We start from the raw sequence: 23,272 nt of genomic DNA, 5'->3' as shown, positions 1-23,272 counted from the left end.
TCAGATGATGTATTTCTGTTGCCGCTATAACAACAAATACTAAAAAGTACGGTCCCCTTGGTGCGCGCGTCCGACCCGCACTTGACCGGTTTTTAGTATTAAACTATAGTCTGGCAAACACAATCTGTCAGTAAGTAAGAACAAAGAAAACTATAGGTACAGTCGAAGGCAAAAATATCGATCCAGACAAATGGCTTAAAAATATGTGAACACGATTTTATTGTCTGAGCGTACACATATGTTTGAGACTTTGGGAATGTATATATATTTATGCCCTTGACTGTACTCATCAATTAAAATGAGACAGACCTGGGCCAAACTATAAGAAAGCTGTAAATGTCGATAGGTTATTGATCTGAGGTCGATACATCACTATGCCAAAAATATAACCTTTCATACTTAGCAGAAAAGTTCAAAAATTTATGCAAAAATCTATATAGACTTGAATGCAAGTAATAATTACATAAACAATATATCGATTTCTATGTTTAGGGTCAGGTCCTATAAATTAATTTCTTCAAAATTGAACAAAACTCACCGATTAAAGGTTATCGGTTCGTGCGTATTTTCTTTTCTTCCTGTATGCGATTTACAGCCCTCGATCACACAAGACATTATCACAAAGGGAACTTCAAACCATTACAAATAAAAACTCAACACGTTTTCCAACAATCTTTCAGGAATAGCAAGAATATAATTAAAATAAACCAAGATGACCGCTGAAACATCCCGAAATATTTCAACTAAAATAATACGACTATGTCAAGTTGTTACAGTTGACACCTACCTGTGAAATAACGAACTTATATTTTATTTGGCTGGATTATATTATAGAACCACATAGGACCATTTGACATTTCCCTCAGTTCATCTTATGACAATACTGAAAAAAACGAAAGGACTTGCGGATTGTTGTCTCACTCACTCATAGACAAAAAGTAATAACGTGTTGTGAATACGATATCTTTTACCAAGCTTTTATTTTTGCCCGGCTTCTTTGCTTTAGTCATTATTCTGAGCTGTCAGGTGCCTGCCAGTTGCCTGACATTCTTTGATAGAGAAAGATAGTCTTATAGCGATTCCTATAAGAGGAAATAGTGCCATGCTTTGTCCTTATCATCGACCGGGTGACATCATAAGCTCGCTCCAGACTACGCGGACGCGCCGCGAAGCCGCGAACGCGAGTGGAGTCGATTTCGCTGATTAGCGAACTAGACTCCACACTCGCGTTCGCGGCTTCGCGCCGCGATTCGCGCACGTGTTGAGGGACCTATAGGTAGGAGGCGATGGCGAATGGCGAAATATCGAAATTTATAAGTGAAGGAGAAAAAATCCTATGCTGCCATAGACAGTATTCACAGTATAATACAAGTAGATAGACTCGCCACCGAGCACACCACCGAGCGACCGGGGGTAAGAGAAAAAATATTCATATAAAATTAGGGCAGCATAGGATTTTTTCTCTTTCACTCTTGTTTTTCACAGACAATGAGGGCTAACGCGTATGAATTCGCCGCTAGGGGCGCTAGTGTAGATGATAGTCTTTTCCATAGTTTGAAATGTCAAATGTCACTTCTCACTTCAATGACTGACAGCTGTTCTTTAGCTTTTGGCCATATGTGCGCACGTGTGCGGCAGTCTGTAATAGACATACCACACCATCGCACCGCACCAAGGTCATTGTGCGACGCACATTAAGTAAGAGCGAGAAAGAGATATCGCTTTTTCGCTCTTACTTATGGAGGCGTCGCACAATGACCTTGGTGCGGTGCGACTTTGTGTTACGACCTTAAGCTCGCTCAAGACTACACGGCGCGAAGCCGCGAACGCGAGTGTGGAGTCGATTTCGCTGATTTCTTTTTGACGGTCCGGTGCGATAGTGTGGAAGCCCACGCCAGTACTACCTATTCCTAGAGGGCCCTCCACATTCATGCGCGAATCACGGCGCGAAGCCGCGAACGCGAGTGTGGAGGGCCCTTAGAACTACTCCAAGGTCGCGGTGCGGTGCGATGGTTTGTTACGCTATTATGGATGTACTACACCATCGCACCGGACCAAGGTCATTGTGCGACACAGTGTGGAGGGACCTTTATGGAGATAAATTTTAAAAAAAGTTGTCACTGATTGACAATGGTCATAGACATAGTCTATATATAATAAGTAGTTATAGACGCGCCACCGAGCGACCGGGTGTAAAGGGCGTAACACACCGTCGCACCGCACCAAGGTCATTGTGCGTCGCATCCCTAAGTAAGAGCGAGAAAGCGATATCTCTTTCGCGCTTTCTTATGGGTCGGCGCACCGTGACTTTGGTGCGGTGCGGTAGTGCGTTATGGCTTTTTTGTCCTCCGGCAACAATGTTTTTTTTTTACAATGGCAATACATTAGACAGCTCCAGCTGTCACCAAACTAAATTCATGACTATATTACTATTATTACTTTATGTATGCTGGAAATGAATTTTGAATTGAAATGGCGCGGCTTTGTGGTTGTAAACAAATTTGTTAAAAGCTCGCATGGGTTTTACTTTTTGAGAAATTTTAACACTTTCAAAATGGCATCAGCTGCAAAGAAACCTAAACTTTCCCAGCCTTCAATATCTGGTTCTGAATCAAAGACCTCCATTGACGATTTTATGAAAAGTCTGCAAGCCAAACGCGATGTGACCGCTAAGTCGATTTTGGAGTATACATTCAACAAAAAGCGTCTTAGGATAATATCTCAGGAGCAGACGGTGCCTGATGACTGCGAGGGCATCGTGTACTGGATGTCTAGAGACAGTAGAGTGCAGGACAACTGGGCTTTTCTGTTTGCGCAGAAACTTGCGTTGAAGAACGAAGTACCGCTCCACGTGTGTTTTTGTTTGATTGCGAAGTACTTGGACGCGTCCGTGAGGCAGTTTGACTTCCTTATCAAAGGTAAGTAGTTTTTATTTATAGCTGTGTTCATTTTGTAGAAAAATTGGTAGTAATTAAAGCTATTTATGTTAGAAAAACACAAAGCACCTTAAATAGGTCTCTCAAACAACATGGTCTTTTGCCAGTACCGTCACTAAGTGCACTTAAGAAAAAAAAAAAGATAAAAAATGTTTTTAATGCACAGAACGAATACAATTGTTACTACACAGTAAGTACATATCACAAGTTACAGAAAAGAGTTGGTGCATAACTGAATTGACATTCGGAGGTTCCAGGAGTCCCCGCACTAGGCTAGGCCTGTATCGCGGGAGACCAGATGTACATTTTTATGTCATGCGAGTTAACAATATACAATACAAATATATATATATATATTTACAATTAAGGACAAAAATGAGATTCAGGTTTATATACCTGGATTAAGAACTTTTACAATTGAGGACAAAAATTAGATTTTGGTTTATATACCTGGATTAAGATAAATACAATTTCTGTTATTAGTTATTTACATTATTGCTATTAAATTTGTTTCTAGGTTCAACTTTAGTTTCAATTATATTCCAATGGTATTTAGTCTAATCTAGATAGTTTTATATCTATTACAGTTATGTGTTACACAATTTTATAAAGTTACGGTATTTTAGTCTAATTTAGTTAGTTTTATATCTATTGCATTTTTGTGTTAAAACAATTTTATAAAGTTACAATATTTTAGTCTAATTTAGTTAGTTTTATATCTATTACAGTTTTGTATTAAACAATTTTATAAAGGTACAATATTTTAGTCTAATTTAGTTAGTTTTGTATTTATTACAGTTTTGTGTTAATACATTACTAATACACACACACACACATACACACTAATACACACACACTTATTATTTGTTAAGTAGACTTAGCTTTTAAGATTATTTGCTTGAGCTAGGTCTACTAGTCATTGTCCATTGTTGTTTCTCTTTCCTGTGCCAAAGAGCCCAAGCACGTTCCCATCACTTACTCTTCTTTCTCCTATTTGGCTGTTGAAATCTCCCATTAGGAATATTGTTTTGTAAGTTTTTTCTAGTGTTAATTCCAGTTGGTCATAAAATGAATTTTTTGCTTCTTCTGTGTCAACTTCTGTAGGAGCATATATTTGTATAATTGATAGTGGATCCATACCAGGTATGTGTATATTAAGTTGTGCGATTCTGTCTGACACTCCGACAAAATCTTGAATATATTCTCTGTAACATTTTTTCACAAGGAAGCCCACTCCATACATTCCTGGTATAATGCCTATATGGTAGAAGATGTAATTTTCATATTCCTGTATTTGCTCACCTATTCTTCTTACTTCACTTAGCCCAATTATATCCCAATTTATTAGGTTTAAGGAATAATCTAATTCTACCAGTGATTCGTCCGTTCTTAGGGTTCTCGTGTTAAGTGTTGCTATGTTGATATATTCTCTTTTCGATTTGGGTTTCGTCGAGTTCTTTACATTTAGTTCTATTTCTTCTAGGGGGTGGTGGTCATAATCCCCACGGGGACCAGCCGGGTTGGGGGATGTTAAGTTGTTGTGTTTGTGTTTTAGTTTTGGTTCTTTCTCCCGGATGCCTGTTAATTGTTATTGCTTTGTGTTCGAACGCATAAGAGCATAAGCATCTACTTTATTTTTTTTGCTTGGTTGTTTTTTCTCAAGTGCTTCGGTTGGATTCTCTGAGCTCCCTTGAGCATTATTTGGAGATTGGGTGGGAGATCGCTTCCTTTTTTCTTTAGGAGTTTCGTTTCCACTCGGAACATCCTTTACAATAAGTTTGTCATATCGGATGTACGCTTTCTTTCCATTCTCTAGTTCTTGTTTCATTTTTTCTTTCAGCTCCTTTCTCCTCATAAGAATCTCCTTTGGAAAGTCTTCAGTAGCATAGATGTTGTCATGGAACTGCTTGTTGTTCTTAAGAACTTCGATTTTCCTCCATGTTAATGTTACTGTCACTAGTATTGGTCTTGGTCTGTCTCCTTTCTTCCCAAGTCTTTGTGCTTTACTGATTTCCCAGATATCCCATTTTTCCATACTTGCGTTTTCACTTAGTTTATTCAATGTTTCTACAACCAGTTGTAATAGATCGTTGTTGGATGTCTCGACTTCACTAACTTTATGAAGTATGAGGTTATTTTTCCTATTCTCCTTCTCTAATATATAATGATAGCTTCTTCAAAAAATCTAAAAATAAAAAATGGACGTGGATATCTCCTAATGGAGAAGTTAGAAATGAAATAGATTTCATACTTACAAACAAACCTCAACACGTTGCCGACGTTGATACAATCAACCAACTAAATTTTAATACCAACCACCGCATGGTAAGAAGTAAAATCTATAAAGAGCAACCTAAAAATAATCGAAAACATATTAAGAAGAACAAGAGACCAAACCTAATTCCTATGCCACTGCCAGAGGAACTACTCACCACATTAAAAGAAAACCTCTCTTCAAAAATAAACAACTCAATGGATACCCAGCAAAAATATAATTTAGTAGAGGAAGAGCTCAAAAACATATCGGAAAAAATTATTTGCTCGAAAACACAAAAGGATAAAATAGGAAAGGAAGCAAGAAAACTAATTGAAGACAGAAAATTACTCTTAGAAAACAAGAAAGGAAATAGGAAACATATACAGGAAATTAGCAAACAAATATCTGGAAAAATTCGAAATCATAGGAAAGAACTAAGAAGGAGAATAATCCAACATCATGTAGAAAAAACCGGAGGAATCAAAAAAGCCCTGAAAGAGCTGAGAGAAACCACTCCGTGGATACCTAATATTAAAAGCCAGGCAACAGGGAAAAGAATAACAAATAGAAGTCACATTACTGAACGAGCAACACAATTTTATAAAGACCTATACAATGACACAGAAAGCAACGATGAGCGACAAGGCTTCTCAAAAGAAGAAGGAATAATCCCGGTTATATTAGTAAGTGAAGTAGAAAAAGCAATCCTGTCCCAGAAAAATTGCAAAGCCCCAGGCGAAGATAATATACTGAATGAAATCATTAAAGGAAGTTTAGAGGCCATCGCTAAAATCATAACGAGCATATTTAATGAATTTCTAGAAAAGGAGATAATACCTAAACAGTGGTCAACATCAACAATTGTACTGCTTCACAAAAAAGGTGACAAAGATGATATAAATAATTACAGACCAATATGTTTAACGTCTAATCTGTATAAAGTATTCTCGAAGATTATCCTTAACAGAATCGGCAACACACTAGAAGAGAACCAACCGAAAGAGCAGGCGGGATTTCGAAGCGACTACTCTACCATTGACCATATTCATACTGTTGGGGATAGGGTCTCGCCGCGGCGAAATGGTGAACACGGTAGAACGTTTAACTGGTTATATTTCGAAAAACACACACAATACGTACACAAAATAGAGACCCGAAAAAATACAACTGTGTGTACGTGCGCTCGCGCGGATAGCATGGACCGACTGGTCATACAGCGCACATAGACATACAAAACCAGAATGGCGGCTCGCGGCCACCGTTAAAACTACCCTTAACAATACAAAATAATAAAATATGAGCACGTCGCTAACATTTCCCCACCCTGAGTGCTGACTCAGCACTCGATACCTACTGGAATACGAGCGACGCGCGAAGCAGAACGTTTCAGGGTTCCAGACTTAGTTTTTACCTCGACCACCCTTATGCGACCGTCTCTGCCAGGGTAGGCTTGCTGGATAACGCCTTTCATCCACACGTTCCTCTGCGCAGCGGGATCTACAATGAGAACAAAATCACCTACCTGTAGTGGCTTTTGCTCTTGGGTCCATTTGGTTCTCGGTATGAGGTCTGGCAAAATCTCCTTGACCCACCGTGTCCAGTACATGTCGGCAAGTCTCTGAGATTTACGCCACTGCTTTCGAGAGAAGAGATCGGAGTCATCGAAGTTCCCCACGACAGGTAAGTTTGACGCTTGCCCCATAATCAGAAAATGATTAGGTGTAAGCGTCTCCTCGCTGCCAGGCTCAACGGACACATGGGTTAGCGGACGCCCGTTCACCATGTTCTCCACCTCCGTCATCAAGGTAGAAAGTACCTCGTCTCTAGGGGCGCGCTCCTTCAGGATTACCTTCAACGACGTCTTCACACTCCTAATCAGACGTTCCCACGCCCCACCCCAATGGGGGCTGGCGGGGGGAATAAAAGTCCATTGTACTCCGCAATTAACACCTTTGTTTTTCAGGTCCTCTACATCCAGTTCCTGCAGTGATCTTTTTAACTCCGTGTCAGCGCCGCGTAAGTTTGTCCCATTGTCAGAGAATAGGTACTTAGGCCAGCCACGTCTCGCCGCCATACGCCGAAGAGCCATGATCAGCGAGTCCGAGGTAAGTGAATGAACCAGTTCCAGGTGTATCGCCCGCAGCGTGAGACAAGTGAACAGTACGCCATATCTCAGTTCGTGGCGTCTCCCGACTGTCACCTCCATCGGCCCGAACAGGTCAAGGCCACAGTACGTGAAGGGACGCTGGTGATGCGCAAGGCGTGCCTCCGGTAAGTTACCCATTCTAGGTACCTCAGGTTTTGCCTTCTTAATGCGACAAAACATACAACCGGCTACTACAGATTTCACTGTCGGGCGTAATTTAAATAGCCAGTACTTTTGTTTCAGATCATTCACGACTCCCTCGTGGTTGCCATGCGCGTACTTCTCGTGATAACTTCTGACCAGCAGTCTAGACACCGCATGCTTGCCGTCCAATATAATAGGCCTCTTTGTTTCCAGCGCAACATCTGTTGCGGCATCTATACGGCCACTGCATCGGAGAAGTCCATTTTCATCTAAAAACGGCGATAAATGACGGAGTTTACTGCTGCGGCCCAAAACGTTGCCATTCTTTATGGCGGCTATGTCGTCACCGAATGACTCGTGCTGCGCTTGTTTTATCAGCAGTTGCTCAGCTCGCACCATCAGCGCGCAGTCTATGTCCGCAGAACGATGTTTGCATCTCTCAATAAATTTTAAAACAGCTGCCGTCGCCCTCTGCAAGCGCAGCCATGAAGAGAATCGCGTAGCGTCCGGCACAGGTAAGTAATCACTTTCTCTATGAACTATATTAATATACTCTAAAGTAAGTTCATTTATTTCAGGGCTCCCTGTATCACTCGGCCAGTGCGATTCGTCGGCGTGAAGAAACTCCGGACCATAAAGCCACTCGTTCTTAAATATGGAGTCATCGTAAACCTCTCTTGTAGCTACATCAGCGATGTTTAACTTCGTAGGTATGTAACGCCATTCATTAACGCGCGACAACTCGTCTATTTCGCCCAGCCGGTTTGCGATGAATATATTGTAGCTGCGAGTATCATTCCGGAGCCAATGCAAAACACACGCCGAGTCGCACCAGAAGTACCGTTGCGCTGTAGTTACCTTATGTTCGCGCAGCACGCTGTCGGCCAATCTCGCAGCCAGTAAAGCGCCTTGAAGTTCACATCTGTTTATAGTCAACGGTTTAACAGGTGTGACCTTGCATTTACTGGCAACAAAAGCTACGTATATCTGCCTATTTGTTTCCCATCTCCAATATGCTACAGCACACATAGCCTTTGAAGACGAATCCGAAAACAAATGCAGTTGTAAGTTATTATAATTATTTATAATACCTACGCTTGCAGCGATCGCGCTCGTAGTCGATTCCCGCCGGCCGCTCGAGTGCGGCGTAGCGGGAGGCGTAGCAGCCGTAGCGCTCGTCGTAGCACTGGTATTGTTCGCAGCGAGTGAGCCTCGCTCCGTCTCGCTCGCACCTATGGATGCTTTCTGATACCATCTAGGTATGCGAATGCGACCTATTAATTGTAATAAATCGAGCCACTTTACCCACCTAGTGTAAATATCGTCGGGAATTTCTTCATCCCAGCCGGTGGCCGATCGCCACGTATCCTGGAGCATGATTTTACCCTGTATGGTAAAAGGCGCCAAAAATCCAAATACATCAAAAATAGACATGACTACTTTTAACATAATCCTTTTAGTAGGCCTTTGGTGGCCTAAAACAATCTGCTCAGGAATACGTTTTAGAGATACGTCGAACCCCAACTCGTCCGTGGCCGGGAACCAGATGAGACCGAGCGTCCGCTCGCCCTCGAACTGCTGATCCATTTTAAACTTTACAGCAGCAGTACCGAGAGTTTCATTTGGCACGCTGTCGAGTACAGATGTACTGTTGCTCGTCCAATTGCGAATCTCGAACCCGCCTTCCGCGTGTATTTTTGATACTGTACGTAGTGTACGTACCATTTTTATTGCTGTCTCCTCGTCTGGCAAACTCTGAATGTAATCGTCTGCATAGTGAGAGTTGCAGATCGCGTCGACAGCGGCCGGCTCGGTGTGCTCGTGGCGCAGAGCATTTTTATTTTTAATAAACTGCGCGACAAACGGCGAGCATTTTGCACCGAATATTAGGGATGTCATTACGTACGTTTTGACGGGTTCCGTAGGGTTGTCCCGCCAAAGAAATCTCAGGGCGTCTTGATCTTGTGGGTGGATCTGGATGCGTAAAAACATATCTTTTATGTCTCCGGATACTGCGATACGATTTTCCCTAAAGCGCAGCATGATTCCCCATAGTGACGTCAGTAGATCCGGACCCTTGAGCAGATAGTCGTTTAAACACGAACCCGCCGAACTATCTGCTGCATCAAAGACCAGCCTTAACTTTTTTTTATTAGGGTTGTCAACGCCAAAGTGAGCCAAATGAAATGTCTTTGGCGTGCGCTGAGTGTCCAGTAGTTCCCTAGCAAAATTATTAGCAAATAAATGTTGTACTCGCTCGGCATACCTGTTAGCATATTCAGAGTCCCTGGCCATCTTGCGCTCGACTCCTTTTAGCCTTTTAAGAGCATGCGGCAGAGTGTCAGGCATCAAGCAGTCTGGATCCTTCCATGGTAAGCCCACGCGCCACCTGCCATTAATGAGTTGAGCGGTGCGCTCAAGGTGTTCGACGGCCCTAACGTCGTCCTTATTCTGGCGAGGCTTACCTGCCACTCCTGCGGAGTCCAGCTCGAACGCGCGTCGTACCTCTTCGTGCAAGTCCTGCAGCGCGCGCTGTTCGCCCAGGTTGCCCGCCGTCAGCGTGCCCACCAGCAGCGTGGAGTGAACCGGCCTAACGCCCGCGCCGCGCGTCGCTTCCGACACACGTATTTTACCATGAATACACCACCCTAAAGGAGAAAGTGTTGCGTACGGCTCATATAATTTACCTGACAATATTTTCAATGGCACAATTAAATGGTAATAATCCTGGCCAATTAAAATTTCTGGCTTAGTAAAAACTTTTTTAAATTCGCTCTGCATTGCATTTAAATATTGATATTTACTACAATCAACAAGAGATAAGTCTTGCTCAGGTAAACATAACTCATTAACACTCCGCGCCCTAATAGAATGAACCTTATTGTCTTTATCATAAAGTTCCAACTTCACCACCGTGCTATCACATGTTACGTCACTTTGTTCCCACGGACCGCACACCTGCATAGATTCGCGCCGCCCGGTTAGTCCTGCGCGCTGTGCTAATTTAGCACTTATTACCGTCACTGAAGAACAATCGTCGAGCATAGCACTACTTTCGATAACATTGCCGTTTTTTGCGCGAATACGTACGGGAACAGTTTTAAGTAGCACTCTGTTGCTACTTGCGGTGACACAGTTCACTACTTCCGGTGTAGGTACATCAGCTGATCGCGGCGTGGGTTCAGGGACCTCGCCGGCGCTCACCTCCTGACGGTTTTTGTTATCGAAGTGTAGAAGTCTGTGATGCGTCCCGCCGCAGTTGTCCTTATCGCACACCGGTGCCGGGCATGTTTCTCTCTCATGGCGTGAATCTAGGCATTTAAAGCATATTCCATTGCGTTTAACATACTGCCACCGCACTTTACGTAATGCCCGCTTGAATGGTTTACATTCGGACAGATTATGATTTGGCTGAGCGCGGCAAAAATGACACTTATCAGTCTGATCGATTTTCTTGCCACTTTGTCGTTCGGTTTGTAATAAAATAGCTTGCGGTCGAACGTTATCGTGTTGTTTTGACTTTTGTTGCTCGAATCGATGACCTTGTAGGTGTATATTAGCAGTAGTAGCTATCTTCACCGCTTCCGTATTTAGAAAATCGGACATAATGCTTAAGCGTGATTTAGTTCCGGCTTTGATTAACGGGTAACTAAAATCTGACCACTTAGACACGAGCACTGTGGGAAGTTTAGATATGAGTAGTGGGACAATACTTAGTCCCTGGACGTACTCTTCGCGTCCCACCACTTTCACGGCTTCGACGAAGTTTTGTATCTTTACGGAAAAGTTTATAATATCTTTTTGGTACTCTGAAGACATAGGCGGCAGCTTTCTAATATCCTGCACGAGTTTGCTAATTATGCATTCCGGGTCACCGTGACGTAGCTCCAATGTAGCCATTATGCGTTCAGGTGAAGCAGCACTCATGAGCAGAGCTGATGCGGTTTCCTTGGCAGCTCCGCGCAGACACTTTCGCAGCCTCCAGAGGTTTTCTTTTGGACTAAAGTTGCACACGTCTGTTGACTCTTCGTACGCCTTCTTAAAATGCAGCCACTCAAGTGGATCTCCAGAATACTCAGGTAAATCCCGCGGCGTACAAATACGACTCAGTAAGTTGGCGTTTGGTTTATTGTGGACGGAGGCAACAGTCAGGTTCTTCACGGCAGCGGCCAGTAGCTGGATTGTCCCATCAGAGGAGCCGGCGACGGGTGCCGCCGACTGTTGCAGGTCGCCCGTATCTAGACCATCGAGGGGGGCGGGCTGCGACTTCTCCAGCTCTTTTTCGCTGTGTTCCATCCACTTTTCCACATTAGGACATGTACCATCCTCGCTAGCTTGTGAACTGTATGTATTACCATCTTCTAAATCGGCTAGGTCGGCCTCTAGCTCTTTATCTATAAGTTGCATCCTAATTTCAGCCTTTTTTCTTTCAGCCTCCAATTGTAACCTCTTCCTTTGTGCCAGCACAGACGACGACACTGACCGTTTTGATGCAGATTTGCATGAAACGGGTAATGGCGGCGGCGCGGATAACGGTTTCGACGCGCTGCACAATGGCGGTTGCACTTTGACCGGCGCGGCAAATAACTTAGGTTCCGATTTCACACCACTCATTTTAGGCGTTTGAAACTGGCTAGGTTCTGGCTGTTGTTCAGGCTGTTCTTCTGTCTTAGATGCGCTATCCTCCATCTGTAGCTGCTCGCGTTCTTTTCGTACGGTACGACGAGTTTTCACCATAACGGTACGCGGCGGCGTGTGGAACATGCGTAGATTCGGCTCGAAGACCACTTGTTGGGGATAGGGTCTCGCCGCGGCGAAATGGTGAACACGGTAGAACGTTTAACTGGTTATATTTCGAAAAACACACACAATACGTACACAAAATAGAGACCCGAAAAAATACAACTGTGTGTACGTGCGCTCGCGCGGATAGCATGGACCGACTGGTCATACAGCGCACATAGACATACAAAACCAGAATGGCGGCTCGCGGCCACCGTTAAAACTACCCTTAACAATACAAAATAATAAAATATGAGCACGTCGCTAACACATACCATTAGGCAAACTATAGAGAAAAGCAATGAATATGGCAAGACATACTATTTGGCGTACATAGATTATAATAAAGCCTTCGATTCCCTAAAACATAAGCACATTTGGGAAGCCCTGAGATGTCAAGGTGTTTCACCAAAATACATAAGGATAATTAAAGAAATTTATAAGAACTCCACAGCTAAGATAAAAACAGAAATGGTAGGAAAGGAATTCAACATAAAGAAAGGCGTCAGACAAGGAGACCCACTTTCGCCCAAGTTGTTCTCGGCTGTGTTGGAGCACATATTTAGGAAGTTGGACTGGGATGCTTATGGTTTAAACATAAATGGTGAAAAACTAAACCACTTGAGATTTGCAGATGACTTGATTCTATTGAGTGAAACACCAGAAATCCTACAAGTTATGGTTCAGCAGTTAGCAGAGGCAAGTGAACAAGTGGGCCTCACAATGAACTCTGGAAAGACCAAATTAATGACTAATGGATTACAAAAACCTATACAACTTAACAACAACACAATAGAATATGTAGATCAATACACATACTTAGGACAAATAATTTCACCAGAAGATCAAATCCAAAAGGAAATAGATACAAGAATAAGTAACTCGTGGAAAAGGTACTGGTCGCTTAAAGAAGTAATGAAGAACCCAAAATTCACTATGGAAGATAAAAAAAAGGTTTTTAATACGTGTATATTGCCATGCCTTACGTACGGGTGCCAAACGTGGGCCCTAACGGAAAAACAAAGGAAAGCTCTGAAAGTGTGCCAAAATAGAATGGAGAGAAGTATGCTGAACATCAAACTGAAAGACAAAGTTAAACTAACACATCTCAGAAAATTAACAGGAGTAGTTGATGTCACATATACAGTAAAGAAATTAAAATGGAAATGGATTGGGCACACGATTCGTAGCCGGAAAGACAAATGGTCCAAAGATATCACTGTCTGGTACCCCCGTGATGGGAAAAGGAGAAAAGGAAGACAAAAGAAAAGATGGGAGGACGAAATTAGAGGAATAGCTGGACCATTATGGAGAAGGAAAGCCATGAACAGGGAGTTATGGCAAATTCTAGGGGAGGCCTTTGCCAAAGGGCAGACTGACAATGAAAACGTCCCGGATGTCAGAAACACAAATTAGAATAAGTGAAATATATATATAAAGATGTTTTTTTATTGTTAAAAATAAGTCAGTAATAAAGGCTTTATTTATTTATTTATTTATTTATTAGACTTAGCTTTAAAACTCCCCGCTTGAACACACAGCATAGCGATAAATTATTTTGTATTCCCTTTACTAAAAAGAAATACAAATCAAACTCCTTTCTGATAATAGCTTGCAGATTTAATAATGATATTTTCTCAAAAATTGATATATTTAATGACTCCTTGTCTAAATTTAAACGTCAAGTACTTCTGGTTTTAAATAAACAATCGAATTAAATACACTGTAACTTTACACTTAATTGCAAATGTAATGTATAAAAATAGTTTTATCTTCATTAATTTGGCCCCTGTCCTTCGACCCTCGTTGTTAATCTTTAAGTTTAGTTATCCTGTATTTTGTTTTTCTTTAATGAGCTATTAAGTGGTGGCAACTGTCCTGGTTTATGAATTATGTATAAGACACTAGTTATAAGAAACATGTACCGTTTGTGCCCAAATAAACATTAAAACACTAATATATTTAATTGCAAAGACATAATATGGTCAACTATTAATTGTTAGTAGGCTAGTATTTTTTACTATATTCATCTCATCAATGTCAGCGATGTAACGGATGTGGTTTTATGGGAACCAAGCGAATGACAGGTATAAACCCTGTTTATTATTAAAACGGAACCGAAGCGGATGTGTAATACCAATCTGAAGTTCCGACTTAACGGAACCAGAACCGGAGACCCGTAACATCCCTTATGCATGTTTTGTACTAATGTTGTTATAGCTAATAAATAAGTTATCATTAGTGCCATTCTCAATTAAAAGGATACTTATTGTCGGTTGTCAATAAGGCGCTATTTTCATATAGTTTCAATTTGAAATCAACCTTATCGACAACCAACAATGTGGTACCTTTTGATTGAAAACGTCACATTTAATTAAATATGTCCCAAACATGATTTCAGGCTTAAAAACAGTAGCAGCTCAATGCGAGGAGCTGGACATATCCTTTCACCTGCTAGAAGGAGATGGGGGGGATGTCCTACCACAATGGGTGATAGACCACAAAATTGGGGCTGTGGTGTGCGACTTCAACCCGCTGAGGACACCCTTGGGGTGGCTGGAGAAGGCTAAGAAGGGCTTAAAGAAAGATGTGCCTTTGATTCAGGTATTATTTGAATGTTCATTTGGCCTTTAACATCTTTGCTGCGACAATTAGTGTAACGCATAAGGGTTCATCCATTAATTACGCTACACGAATTTCGAGGTTTTTTTACCCTTCCCACCTCCTAGTCACACTTGGTCACATTTGGAAAACCGCTCTCCCCTGGTGTGACGTCACATCTTTTCAATTAAATTGGCAAATCGAATTAAGTATTATTAATATTTATCAAAATATGTTTGATAAAAGAAATTTTAATAATTTTATAATCCAAAACAGATTAGGAAAGAAAATTAAACGATTAAAAACGATTATTGTTCCAAAAAGTTGTTATTTAACTGTACAGCGAATAAAATAATTTAAATAAGTTAAAGTGAAGTAACAAAGCTTGTGACTCCCCCCTCCCCCATGTCACATTTTTCTTGACCCCCTCCCCCCTAAACGTATGATGTAATTAATGGATGATCCCTAATTAAGCATACGAAATTGTGAATGTTGAGATAGCAAATTGTACTATTCTTGAGAGTATTTTTTATAGCATATTTCTTCACATACACCGCTGACAATTTATGCTAAATAAAAATTGTTATACCAGTAATATTTTTGCCTTTCTGTTGATTCTGCTTACATTGCTACACATTTTATTGACCATTACCAGGTGGACGCCCACAACATAGTCCCATGCTGGGTGGCCTCGGACAAGCAGGAGTACTCGGCGCGGACCATCCGGAACAAGATAAACTCCAAACTGGATGAGTACTTGACGCAGTTCCCGCCGGTTATCAAGCACCCTTACAAGAGTAAATTTAAACCTGAGGTAATTATATTATTTTATAAAGATTTTAATATCTAAACTTCCATGAGACATATTAAAATGGTTCAATCACGTATTTTATGTTGAAATATTATATAAATTTAGTTTTATAAAAATATAAAAATAATTTTAATTGGCCTGATACATAAGTTATGTACCTAGGCTCATTTATGTTATGTAACATAACATAAATAAGCCTAGGTTCGTGATGTTAACATCTGAATTCCAGATTAGGTAGTAAATTAGGCAATTGAACTGTCATTTTAACTATTTTAAGTTTAGTATCTGGCATATACAAACAGAGCTTACATATTGAATTTAGATTTACTGCCTGATTGGAACTTTACGTCATATATTAGGTCTATACCGGGTGTCTCATTTAAATCGGTCAGTATGGGAAAGTCTGAAACTATAAGACATACGAAGATTAACAAAACAATGCATTTTATTCATTTTAGACATCATGTTTCATAGAGCCATTTACTGCTTAAGACCTACACAATCGATATCTAAATAGAAATAGTGTTAATTTTTTTTTTCTAAACAACCGGGTTCGATTCCCGAGCTGAGTACAGGTTTTTCTTAAATGTATGAATGCAGTTTTTCTTCTTATTAAAATCGATGACATGGTTCCTACGAACAGATCTTCGTATGTCTTATAGTTTCAGACCTTCCCATACTGACCGATTTAAATGAGACACCCTGTATACGATATGGATCGGATAAACACTTGAAGAAACGTCACTTTTGACACTTACATATCCGATCCATATCGTATCGTATCAGACCTAATATTTGACGTAAGTATTAAAAAAGTTCGAATCAGGCCGTTGGCGTTATTAAAAAGTTCGTTTGCCTTATTTTTTCAGCCTATAGACTGGGAGCAAGCCATCGAATCCCGCGACGCCGACAAGTCCGTAGGCCCCGTAGACTGGGCCACTCCGGGCTACCACGCCGCAGTCAAAATGTTGAAGAGCTTCCTCGACCAGCGGCTCGCGATATTCGCCACGAAGCGGAACGACCCCACGCTGGATGCGCTTAGCAATCTGTCACCTTGGTTCCATTTTGGTAAATATACTTTTAATGCTATTAAATGCTCCATTTTAACCTTTTAACAGAGGTGCGAAACTCCTCGCTTCGGGTTAACTCGGCTCCGTTCGGCTCAGCATTGCTCCGAGCAATTATTAGTGCCATGTACTAGAAAGCATGATTCGACCCTGAACCACAGTCAAACTTCTGTTTTGTAGGAAGATTCCTTTCTGTACCGTAATACTAATATTTATTCTATGCCTTTAACCACCGAAGATATCAACCGACGCGCGCGACTCCGTAATAGATGGATACAGTCTAAGGAAAAAACGTGCCTCGAAAATCAAGAAAATTTGATTCTCGATCAGAGGGCGCTACTAGCTTTGTCCTACTGTCGTATAGATGGCGTTGACGGTTTCGTTTGTTATTTAACAATTTAACGCATATCGGTGAAAGAACATGGGTCAAAATCAGAAAAATAATTAATGCAAATAAAAAAAACATTTATACATATTTAAATACATTTTATCTTATTTTTATAAATCTTCATTTTTAGTTTTAAAGTGTGTCGATAGATGGCAGTGAATTTACTGTGGTTACAAAATTTACTATGACAATACCGCTCTATAATATTATATCCTCTTTGATATTACTAAGACTTCGCTGTCCATCCGTCTGTCTGTCTGTGCGTCTGTCACAGATGAAATTTTCACCGAGGATGTATTTCTGTTGCCACTAACAACAAATATTAAAAACAGAATAAAATAAATATTCAAGTGGGGCACCCAAACAACAAACGCAATTTTTTTTGCCGTTTTCTGCGTAATGATACGGAACCCTTCGTGCGCGAGTCCGACTCGCACTTGGCCGGTTTTTTTTTTCCTGACTTATTTTCCTGACATCTAATTTCAGGTCAAATCTCCGTCCAAAGAGTAGCCCTGTGCGTTCAAGAGTACAAGAAGAAATACACCGAGAGCGTAAACGCGTTCTTAGAAGAGGCCATCGTGCGCCGAGAACTGGCGGATAACTTCTGCTTCTATAATGAACACTATGACAGTGTGAAGGGAGCACATGGTTGGGCGGCTAAGACATTAGATGATCACAGGTAATATTAGAAATAAAACAGCCAATATAGTATGTCAAGTTGATGTCAAGCCACATTTCTTAGTAAAAAAAACCGGCCAAGTGCGAGTCGGGACTCGCGCACGAAGGGTTCCGTGCCATTACGCAAAAAACAGCAAAAGAATCACGTTTGTTGTATGGGAGCCCCACTTGAATATTTATTTTATTCTGTTTTTAGTATTTGTTGTTATAGCGGCAACAGAAATACATCATCTGTGAACATTTCAACTGTCTAGCTATCACGGTTCATGAGATACAGCCTGGTGACAGACGGACAGACAGACAGTTTTTACCCTAAATGCATTCGATTTAATTTACGCACCGCTCCCCCCCTCGACCCCCGAGGCAAGCGAATTAGAAATTTTTTTAGAATGCAGTTGTTATTTTTTTTAAATAAAAGAATGTTTCCTTTAAGTAAAATGAGCTAACTTAATAAACGGGAATTCTTGAAAATTCTCGAAAAAATCAAATCGTTTTTAAATTTTCGTTTTTTTTTCGTGTTTTTCAGTTTTTATCGGAAAAATATAGATACTAAGTGACATTGTTTTTTTTTTCGAATAAAACATGGCTTTTAGAAAAAAACGGGACTTTTTCCGGCTTTTTTCAACCCTACACTGGTGCAATGTTACAGAAAAGACAAAAGATCGCACATCTACACACTGGACCAACTATCCCAGGCCAAAACCCACGACGACCTCTGGAACTCCGCGCAAATACAACTCAGCAAGGAAGGCAAGATGCACGGCTTCCTACGGATGTACTGGGCTAAGAAGATTCTAGAATGGACGCCCAGCCCAGAAGATGCGCTAAAGTATGCGATATACATGAACGATCATTATAGCATAGATGGGCGGGATCCTAATGGATATGTTGGTGAGTTTAGATGTATTATAATTATTACAGCGTACTAAATGAGACATCCTCTGGATTAGTCTCCGTAAAAGCGTCTTAGGTAGTTATTATATAATATTGTCTTCGGTTACCGCGATAGTTACTCATGAAATAAAACTATGAAAACGGATTATATCGCGTATATTGAATTTATAATACATCCCGACGTTTCGAACCCTTTACAGCGTTCATGGTGGTGGTTTACCCGATATAATCCGTTTTCATAGTGTTATTTCATTAGTTTATATAGTTCGCCAAATCAATTTCAGTTCAAAAGGCGAAAATAAAAAATTGTTAGGTTTAGATGGACCTATTATGTACATACATTTTTCAAATTTACAGCGTTTTTTCTGCTGAAAAAACTGTATATTTTTTTACAAGTGGTTGTTAATCTTCATTGTTCCATCCTGGTTTTTCTTTTCTTAAATTCTGTATTATAGCTCACTATGAATATGAACCTGTCATAGTCATTTAGAATTAGATGATAGAACATCAACGATCCCTGCCAAATTATTTTTCAGTAACTATAAATATAGTTTCTAAAAAATATGTATAGATTTTTAAATAATTGGCAATGAAAATTGTACATAATTATCAGTTCAGTTCAGTTTTTGGTTCTTATGGCATCTGTCCATTGGGACAATTTTGCCAGCATCAAGGTTGTGGGAGCAGAATTTCAGTATCAGAACTTGATCCAGTCCGTGTAGATGCTTGATCGGTTGAAGAATCTAAACTACTATAGGAATAAAAATAGAAAAAATGGACGACCAGAAAAACCAATAGAAACTATAGAAAGTAATGAGCCAACTGCCAGGATCAGGTTTTTTTTTATAGTTTGTTAAATTTGACAATGGGGTTGGCAACTGTCAAAGGTTTGCACAGATGGCGCCATCATAGTCTGCCCCTTTTTCTATGAGATTTGGCTCAAAGGGCTGGCATCCAGTGCATTAAAAAAACAAATATTTTACACAATTGACAGGGCAAGCTATGCTGGCGCCATCTGCTAAACACTTCGACCGGCCAACCCCGGTTGTTTATGAATAACGCCAATAAGGTCCACCGATAGCCATAGTCGCCATCAGATATATCGGAGCGGCCGAGGTGCTCAAAAATATCTGAACACGCACCTAGCGCCTTGACAATAGAGGCGTGTTCAGATATTTGTGAGCACCTTGGTCGGTCCGATATATCTGATGGCGACTATACAAGCGTCTCGCTAGAGACGTCACTATAAAAAAACCGGACAATTGCGAGTCGGACTCGCCCACCGAGGGTTCCGCACTTTTTAGTATTTATTGTTATAGCGGCAACGTTTATCACGGTTTATGTGATACAGCCTGGTGACAGACAGACGGACAGTAGAGTCTTAGTAATAGGGTCCCGTTTTTACCTTTTAGGTACGGAACCGTAAAAATGCCAAAACTTCCATCCATCCATCCATCGATCTGTTCCAGGCTGCATGTGGTCCATCTGCGGCACGCACGACCAGGGCTGGGCCGAGCGCGCCGTGTTCGGGAAGGTGCGCTACATGAACTACGAGGGCTGCAAGCGCAAGTTCTCTGTGCCCGCCTTCGTGGCCAGGTACGGGGGGAAGGTGCACAAGTACGTGCCTAACATACATGTTAGGCACGTACTGACTACTGACAGTGTTACCGGGACTGCTGTCTAAATTACTATAAACACATGTACTTACTCGTAAAAGTCGTCATAGGTGTCGATTTATAGGTTTCCGGGGGTGGAGTAGTTCTGTATTGAAACTGGAAATTTACTAGCCTTTGTAGCGACTAGCGAGTTATGGGGGGAAGGTGCACAAGTACGTGCCTAAGAAGTAGACAGTGTTACCAGGACTGCTGTCAAAATTACTAATAACACATGTACTTACTAGTAAAAGTCGTCATGGGTGTCGTTTTATAGGTTTCCGGGGGTGAAGTAGTTCTGTATTGAAACTGGAAATTTACTATACTTAATTGCCTTTTTAGCGAGGTATGTGGAAAGGTTCATAAGTATGTGCTAAGAAATAAGCATTTAAAAAGTCAAATACGCTCACAAAAAAAAATTAGACCAACTTGGAAGATGGACGCCAAAAAAAAGGCAAGAGAAAAAACGCAGATTGTCTTGATATGAGGCTTGCGAGCCCTTTTCACGCCGAAGCACTAACTAGTGGCGATTCATGACCGCGTTCCTGGCCCGAATTAGCTATGAATCGTTTGTCTTTATCTGTCATTTTGACTTATGTATTTGTAAGAAAGGGATAAAACATAATTTAACTAAATCAGGCCCGTAAAGTTTTCTAAATAAGGGGCACAATGCCTTTTGGCTGTGAGTTGTGTTCGACAATCCGGTATGAACTAGGATAGTTGCAAGCGAAAAAATGTACCCGCTCTGTTGCGGGTTACGGAGGAAAAGTTCATAAGTACGTGCCAAAAAAGTAGGCTTGGGTTGGGCTCGGAACCGGTATTTTTTAAAAACCCCGAAATAGCCCAATATTTTAATTATTTTAATGCTCATTACGTAGGACTGAATCATGTTTTTAGGAAACAATTTTGCATTATTAAAACGTCCCATTAAAAATGAAATTATAAACAAAAGAACGAAAAAGAACGTAATAATACCGGTATTTTTGTATGGAGCAAATACCGGTTTCCGACCCCTGCTTGGGCAATGAAAGCATCGGCCAATTTGTTTTGATTGAATTGAAATTTTCACAGATGTATTTCTGTTGCCGCTATAACAACAAATACTAAAAACAGAATAATATAAATATTTAAATGGGGCTCCCATACAATAAGCGTGATTTTTTTTTGCTGTTTTTTTCCGTAATGGTACGTAACCCTTCGTGCGCGAGTCCGACTTGCACTTGGCCGGTTTTTATCAATTTCAATTATTTATTTATGGCGTAGAAATCTCCACTAAATAGTACCGTCAGCACAGAGCGTAAGTCACTGACTTTCACCGGCATTCCCCATTTGGTCAACTTCTACCACAACCTACTATTATTTAGAATCCACTAACTCCTACGACTTTGTGCTTCTCGAGGATTAGTTCTATTTAATCTACAAGAGAATGAAATTGGAATATTGATATCAGAAGACTGTGTGAGGGTATTTAGTGTACATTCAATCACATTATTTTTTAAGGGGCTACCCGAGGTTACATCGATTTTTGTCAAGTTTTCAATCGTATCTCCTACTTTTGCACTACAGATAGAATTATAAGACAAACGGATATGGGTTCTTCAATCTTTTATCTCCATTTTTGTCTACCGGATTTTGAAGGAGATGAATACTTATATTTTTTTTTTTACATTCTCTAAAAACACTTTTTTTGTATCTTGATTGCTGTTGGGTTCGTCTTTGACGTCTAAAAATTTGTCAAAGGTTTTAATTTTAAGCTAATTAACACAAAAGTTATGGCCAGAAAACTAGTTTTTCGGCCTAAAATTGTTCAACTTGACGCCAAATATCTCGAAAACAATTAACTTTGAAGTAAATTACTGTTAATATTATGATTGGCTACAAAAAACATTAGAAAAGTAAGGGATTCAGATCTAAGGTCATTTGGGGCATGAGATCCCCTTAAAAGAAAGAAACTATTAGTCTATAAATAGCTAGAATAAGCTTAGGATTCAATTATTGTGATTTTAAAATTAATGTAGATAGGTTTTTAACGGATATTAAGTACCTAAGTGTCCAATCTCAGTAATCACGTTATTTTTATATCAATTTTTCCTGTGTTTAAGTAAGACTAGCATGTTTAAGTTAAAATGATACCTGCTACTTGTCAAGACTTGTCTATATTCTAATCATGCTAAAAACTATACAAATAGATCATTCATCTCATTTCATTTCATTTCATATTTCCATCATCACAATATCTGAGTATGTAAAGATGTTGCGTTTAAAGGGTTTTAAGCTTCCAAACGAGTTCCAGAAAAACAAAATGACTCTTAAGGGGCCCACTGATTATCAGTCCGCCGGACGATATCAGCCTGTCAGTTGTTCGGAACTCTCAACTTTTTGTTCTGACAGGCCAGTCCGGCGGACTGATAATCAGTGGGCCCCTTCAATGTATTACTTACTCTGCTCTAGTCTAGTGTAATCCAAACACGAGTCATTTTGTTGAAAAAAATTTTTTATTAATAAAAGTTTGATTGAAAGCACGTAGGTATCACAACGATCAGTTTTTCTGTTACCCATTAGTTATGTTTTTATTTATTACATGTACGTAATTGAGTAATATACTTCTGTATGTTACTTAATTACACTTAATAGTAAAATTTCAAAAGTTACCTTCATGATATCAAATGTACAAACTAACGTGTACCTGAGTAGACTCGAATCCTCCGATCAATAAAGTATTGTTTTACATTTTCAATGCCTTTTCTTTATTTTCATACAAACCTTTTATACCAGCACTACATAAGGGTTCATCCATCAATTACGTCACGCGAATTTCGAGGTTTTTTGACCCCTCCCCCCTTCTTGTCACACTTGGTCACATTTGGCAAACCCCTCCCCCCCTGGTGTGATGTCACATTTTTTCAATGAAATCGG

At 40.4% G+C, this 23,272-nt stretch overlaps 1 protein-coding gene across 1 annotated transcript; it reads left to right on the top strand.

Annotated features, from left to right (window-relative positions):
* Positions 1 to 2,444: 2,444 nt before the first annotated feature.
* On the top strand, positions 2,445 to 23,079 carry LOC134755646 (deoxyribodipyrimidine photo-lyase-like). Its single transcript, XM_063692171.1, has 7 exons — positions 2,445 to 2,918; positions 14,667 to 14,869; positions 15,522 to 15,680; positions 16,547 to 16,745; positions 17,619 to 17,811; positions 18,460 to 18,701; positions 20,174 to 23,079. The coding sequence occupies exons 1-7, from the start codon at positions 2,447 to 2,449 to the stop codon at positions 20,386 to 20,388; spliced, it is 1,683 nt and encodes a 560-aa protein (XP_063548241.1). The 5' UTR covers positions 2,445 to 2,446; the 3' UTR covers positions 20,389 to 23,079.
* Positions 23,080 to 23,272: the final 193 nt, after the last annotated feature.

This window comes from Cydia strobilella, chromosome 3, assembly GCF_947568885.1.
Source record: "Cydia strobilella chromosome 3, ilCydStro3.1, whole genome shotgun sequence".
Lineage (NCBI taxonomy): Eukaryota > Metazoa > Arthropoda > Insecta > Lepidoptera > Tortricidae > Cydia > Cydia strobilella.
The sequence above is the reverse complement of the archived record's forward strand: the minus strand, read 5'-3'. Positions and strand labels throughout refer to the sequence as shown.